At 42.5% G+C, this 6,703-nt stretch overlaps 1 protein-coding gene across 1 annotated transcript in view; it reads right to left on the bottom strand.

Annotated features, from left to right (window-relative positions):
* Nucleotides 1-1,659: 1,659 nt before the first annotated feature.
* Nucleotides 1,660-6,703, bottom strand: part of ADCY9 (adenylate cyclase 9) — a 155,826-nt gene continuing 150,782 nt past the window's right edge. The window contains exon 11 of the mRNA XM_090277121.1: nt 1,660-4,594. Coding sequence (XP_090133247.1) covers nt 3,403-4,594 — 1,192 coding nt within the window. The 3' untranslated portion in view covers nt 1,660-3,402. The remainder of the gene's footprint in view (nt 4,595-6,703) is intronic.

The following is a 6,703-nucleotide window of genomic DNA, read 5'->3' as shown; positions in this document are numbered from 1 at the left end:
CAAGGTGTATACGAGAGGCAGTCAATTGATGTTTCTCCCTCATGTTGATATTTTTCTCCCTCACCTTCCCCTCTCTCTAAAAATATAATAAATAAATAATAAAATCTTTAAAAAATACCTCACAGGACACATAGGGTTTTTACTTGCTTTGTTTTAAAATCAAGATGCAAAAGAAAATTAAATCTTACTACTGCAGCCAAAAATTGCAGGAAACAAGGGGTGCCCCAATCTTTGAAGTGGGACTGATCTTTTCAATGAAGAAATATCACACATCAAATACTTAGATTCTAGAATATTTTAATGTCCATTTCTTCAGCAGATGCATTTTGAAATTATAGAATTAACAATTTATCAAGAGTAGAGCAAAGGAAAGATAGAAAATGCAAATAGTTCTTGCTAATTTAATTTCAGATTCTAGGCATGATGTAATTTTCCAAACCAACCAACCAAAAAATGCTTACCACAAAAAAAATCTAGAAATGCAAACACAGATGACTCTTTGGAAACTACAAATTATTACAGCCCACATAATGGGAAGCATGTGGCCCTTTGGCTCTTGATGTCATGTGCAAATGTGCAGGTGTCTCCACGAGTGAAGTCAGTGTTAATGGAGTCGTGCACAGGTGTTGCATAATCTGTGCGACTCTTCAAGCTAAGGGTTTAATAACTGATGCTCTACATTTGTTGGCATTAGATAAAACTATGTGCTTGTTTATACATATATACAGTTTGATCTGACCTGGGGCCAATTAGAAAATAGCAATTGCAACTCAAAGCAACTATTTACACACATTCAATTCTGAAGTATTGCTTCCTGTCCTAAGTTCAGAAGAGGTATTGCCACTCTGAAGAATACATCTGTCCTATCAGTAGCGCTTGAACCTGCTGCTTAGAAACCCAACTGTCTTTAGCAAATATTTGTTCAATGCCAACTGGGTGAGATGCAAGGCATTTCCACTGAAGAGATTCTGTGGTTCCGTATTGAAGTATGCTTCAGAGTGGGGAACTGGGCAGAACCAGATAGCACATGTGAACTGGTTATTTAGGAAGGCTCAGGGCATTTTTAAAAGACAATTTTAACTCTAGGTGAGCTGTCCATCAAAGGCTCCAGTTTGCATAATGCTGAACCAGACCACCAGATGGTCTGACTCTTACCCTGCAGTTTGTAGTCTCTCAGGTTCCCAGGGTCTGGAATCATAAACTCCTTTGTAGGAGGGGAACGGAAAAAAAAGTTTGGTAGGAAGGAAGAATATGCAGAGATGAACTTTGTAGAACACATTTTCAGCAGAACAGCAGAGACACTGGTAACTCATAGGCAACCGCCAGCCCCTTAGGTGCTGCCAAAGCTATAGAGCCTGGAGCAAGAAGGCGAAGGAAAAGAGCCACACTCAAACACACACCTTAATACTGATGGAAGAAACCCCGAACATGCCCACAATCCCTACAGACAAGGAGAGCATCAGGTAGTGTTTTTTTTTTTAAATAAAAATTCTGCAATATTTTATAAGAATACATTCTTTAGAAGCAAGAGGTATTGTTACAACCATCCTTTCTCAAGCATTGGAAGAACAACATAGTGACAGTAAAACCTGAAGGAAAATATTAGTTACTGAGAATGCTCTCAATCCCCCAGGACATTGAGATCCCAGCTTCAGCTGTACAGCCAGGTGGTCATCACATGTCCCCTGGGGAGATGGCTAATCAGAATCAGTATTTCACGATGCCAGAAATGGCAGATTCTGTATGAATTTTGGAAGGAAGAGTAATGACGGGACTTAATGCAGATGTGAAAGTTACACACAGATTTACCAGTGAAAAGCAAATGCACAGGGCATGTCAGTGAAGACCTTAAACAGAGAAGGAGCTAGTCCTCAAATTATCCCATGAGCTGTAGGCCAGCGTCAACTTAAAAATAACTATGACTATGACAAGGCAACTCTAGCCTGAGTTCAGTTCTACATAAACTTCAGACTCCACGTGGCAAAACGTAATTACAAGGATTGGCAACAAAGGGCACAGAGGTGAGTTTCCTAGGTTTTCTACACTGCCCCTGGTTTATGCCTCATTTGCATTCCGACGATCCTGACTGTATAGTGGAAGAACTCCATCTAGACAGGGGTGGCATTCATCCACTAGGTCCAATCCTGCCACAAATAGGCCCTGCGCAGGCTGAGAACAGGAAGGATGGAGAAACTTCTTGAATGTGTGAAGGCCAGACAACACTGGCACTGACTGCTGTTTTTGTACTTTGCCCAGACCTCCTGCTTCACACCCAGCTGGGCTCTGATCCAATCCCTGCAGCATCATGCAGGGCAGAAGTAGTGGCATTCGGTTTAAAAAACAGTGGTGGAGAGCTTCTCTGACTCAGAGCTCTGGCTATGTCCACTGGGGTCCCACTTGGCCCCCTCACGGGGGAGGTGGCCAAAAGTGGCTAAAACACTAACAGATAACTTTGCATCCTCTGCTGTGTGCCTTTAGCAGATCCCCAGAGTTTATTTCCCTTCACCAGAATGACTCCGCATTCCTTCCCTGAAAACGTTTCCTGATAAATAAATAAATAAATAAATGCAACCTTCAGACACTTATTTTCATTTCCCTCTCAGAAGAGTCAGCCTCAAAGACAAACTCCTTCACTCCCAGCTGGAAGACCCCTCAGCATGAGGGCAGAATAAAAATGACTTTTAAATACCTGAGGCTTTATCACCGGTTAGCATTTGGAATCGTGGTCTGCATGTGGAGGATTGGAGAGCGGGGCACCCACAGCCCACAAGGGCTCGGGTCCTCTGAAAGGTGCAGGAGAGAGGGGCACCAGGCCATCCTGGCTGACTGATGTTCTCAGTCCACGCCCCACCCCACTTGACATCCTCTCTCAGTGAGTTACTGGCACTTAATCTCAGATTCATAAATGAAAGTGTGAGCATGTGTGTTTACACAGAAAGATCAGGTCACTGGAAAACACTATTATGTATATCGAAAAAGATAAACTTCATAAACATTGTATTAGCCAGAAAAATAGTGTCTCATGAGAAAAAGCAATAATAATGATATTTTAACTGCAGCTTTTGTCTTAAAAGTCCAACAATAGCCAATGCCGTTATCTCCACATGTGGCCTCTTTTCCTAGACTCCAAAGCCACAGCTAGCGCCTGAAGGCACTTGTTCTCCATGCTGCTGAATGGTTACACCAAGGGAAGAGAGTTCCAGAGGGGAGAAAAAGGAAAGAAATGAATGAAAATGAACCCTGAATAACTGTGATCCACACAGAAGTTAGGGCTGCAATGACCACATGACAGACACCACATCAGGGGATGGAAACTGTGGTGCTTGGAATGCACAACAGCCAAATACGAATATTATTGTGTTTTGATGAACAGAGCACCGTGGGCAGCATTCAGCTGCTGCGTCACACACTCTTTGAGACATTGAGTTTGGTGAGTTCATTGGCTTCTTCCATCCCCATATCTTCACAGTCACTTTTCTCTATGGCTTTGCCAAATTGACACCTTTCTTCGGCTTTGATGGGCTCTTTCCAGGGTCTCTTTGAAGATAGATGAGTGTCCTTGGCCTGAGTGTTGTTCTCAGAACCCAGAGATGTCTTGTCCAAGTTCTGTACAGAAGGCACCAGATTGGCAATCTCGTCTGTGGGAGACCGTCCAATGCTGCCATCCACCTGGACGCGGATGTCTGGGGAGATGGAGAGCTGGTGCTGTGGTATGACCCCATTGTCTGTGCACTTTGGGTAAAGGTAGGTCTTCATTTGACCTTTGCCCTTAACATTCACCGTGCCCCTGTAGTCAAAGTCATAGCCCATCTTGCTTAGGACACGGTAGCTTTCTTCACTCACCTGGATGCGGCACTCTACTCCCGTGGTGTCCATCCTGCTGGCGATGTTGACGGTGTCTCCCCAGATGTCGTACAGCAGCTTGGTAGTGCCAATGACTCCTGCCGTCAGGGGTCCATTGTTGAAGCCAACTCTGAGCTTAAAGTTGAACCACAGCATGTTGTTGTTGAAGTCATCCACCACGCGCATCATCTCTTTGGCAAACTCAAACAGAATCTGCAGGTGCTCTTGTGGGTGGCTGCCATCTTGGCACTGTGTGGCATTCAGCCCTGATGCGGCCATGTACGTGGCCCCAATGGTCTTAATCTTCTCAATGCTGCTATAGTCTGGCTTGCTCAGGAGCTCATCAAAGTCCCCAATCAGCTCGTTGAGAACCCGGTAGCACTCCTTGCCTCCCTCATAGTTCTCCTCATAGAACTCACTAAAGTTGACAATGCTGGCAAAGATGACTCCCCCGTTGTCATGGTTCTTGGAGTAGGTCTGGGAAACCTTCAGCTGCTCGGCCACATGGTAGGGGATGATGTTCCTCAGCAGCCAGTCGGCTTGGTCCCTCATGCTCTGGATCTTGGTGCGATGAAGGTCTGCCTCCACGTCCCCATGGTAATGAAGGCGGTAGCTGACCTCAAATTCTCGATTCAGGAACCAGACCAACAAGAGCAGGAGAAAGAAGACGAGACTCATTTCCTGACCAATTAGGCTGGCTGGTCTCCTGCTGTCATGCAGCAATGAACTATTGCATGAATTCCTCTCGGAACTGGAAAGGAAAGAGAATAAGAAGAGAAAGATGTCACATTTTTATATGAATCTTTTAAAGAAAAGGTTACTCTCAGTACTTTCAGGTTCTGAAACAGCCCAGCTAACCAGCAGTTTGCATAAAATTTTGTTAAGTTCAAATCTTTGACCACCTGCAGCTGCAAAGCAACCAATTTCTATTTAGCTGGCTGCCTAAAGATGTAGAGAGATAAAGGCTGACTTCTGTAACTAATTTCTTTAATAAGTGCTTTGTAATTGCTTTGTTTTTCAGAAGTTTTTAACTCTTTGGTTTTGAAAATTGTTTATTTTTTCCCAGCTTTTTACTTTCAAAAATGTCAACCTTATGGAAAAGTTAAGACACTAGCAAAACAAACCTTATTATATCCTTCTCTTGGATTCAACTATTGTTAACATTATGCCACTTTGCCATTTCCCTCTGTCAACATACACACACATGCATGCACACATGCTCACTTGCTTGTAGCTGAACATTTTGGAAGTAAGCTGCAAACATTATGGCACTTCGGTCCTGATTATTTCAGTACATACCTCCTACAAATAAGGATATCTCCCTACATAACCACACTATTCTCACATCCAAGAAATTTAACATCTTCTGGTACATTCACTTTTTAGATTTCTAATCCAACTTTAGTTTTAAAAGACTTACAATTTCACAAAGAATTTTTCTAAGTTCTCTGCCTTTATAAGCACCTGGCAAAATACCATTCCCTCTACTATGAGAGTTTTGTTTTGCCAGTCATTTAAGGCAATTTTAACATTTTTTAAAAGTATAAAATGTGTACTTTCAAGTGTAACACTTTGTAAAAATATCAACAGTATAAACAATGGAAAAATATGTTTCTTTCCTCCAAGGTAACCAACATTGCCATTTTCTTGAGGTTGTGCACTATAGTAATACATGGGTGTACAGTAACAACCAGACTCCCTCCTGTGGGCACTAGGTTGTGTCCTTCTTTCACTACTGGCAACAACGTTGCAGTGATATTCTTGCACTGTTTCATTGTGCATAAGAATGAGTCTGTCTGTGGATTCAATTCTTGGAATTAGAATTACTGAGTCATTTAAAATACTGTGCATTTACAATTCCACTAGAAATTTCCAACTTGCCCTTCTAATTTCTATCCCCTCCAATAACTGAGCCTGCTTTCAGGGGCTGTTCTCTGGTTCCACAGTGTGAAGGGCGACAGCTGTGACTGGAGAGCTGAACATTAACATGAAGAACACACTCTCTTGTGAAGTTTATTTTTTAAATATATATGTTTTTCATTTAAAAACACTACCTACTCATCACACAAAATTTAGAGTAGAAAGGAAAAAAGATTCATCCATCATCCTGCCATCTAGAGGCAATCACTGTTAACACTTGTCAAAAGTTCCTTCTAATCTTTCTTTTGTTTATAACACTGTGACTGTTCTATTCAGATAAATTTTTTACCCTGATGTGTTTCTAAAGTGCACCAAGTGGGATACTAGGTTTTATGTAACAATGGGCTGGGTCACCACAGAAATATAATTATATATGAAATGGATGGGTCCTCAGTTCAGACAGTTCCATGGCACAGAAAACTGAATTCTTTACTCAAAATGTTTAATGAGTTTTACTGTTACCTGTAACTTAAGGATATTAAGAACTAGTGAAGTTGACCAACATGGCCACCAGAGCCCTCTATGAAGCATAGTCACAAAAGCCCTGGCCTTAGAATGATGACACTTGGGCTCTGTCCTGGATGGACCACTGCAGAATCTTACAACCTTGGGCAAGTCATGTCATCTATCCAGGTCTCAATTTCCTCATGTGTAAACTGAAGAAAGGATAGGATATTGTTAAGTCACTACTGGCCTAAGGCTCTTTACAGAAAGAAGTTAAGACAGCAGATCAGAGGCTGCCATCTGTAGAAAGACCTTCTGGCAAAGGTGCCTGAGGCTGGCATCAGAGAACTTGGGTATGGTGAGGTGCCCACCCCTTCTTGATAAGAGGGGCTCATCAGGCCTAGACTATACAAACAACTCTCTATACACTGAGCACCTGCCTTCCTTCTGAAAGCCTGCAATTTTGGTACATGCTAGGAGGAGGGTGCCTATGTGA

Source organism: Furipterus horrens, unplaced genomic scaffold (genome assembly GCF_987537825.1).
Source record: "Furipterus horrens unplaced genomic scaffold, mFurHor1.1.pri manual_scaffold_5, whole genome shotgun sequence".
Taxonomy (NCBI): Eukaryota; Metazoa; Chordata; class Mammalia; order Chiroptera; family Furipteridae; genus Furipterus; species Furipterus horrens.
Note: the sequence above shows the minus strand (reverse complement) of the source record. Positions and strands in the feature narration are given on the sequence as shown.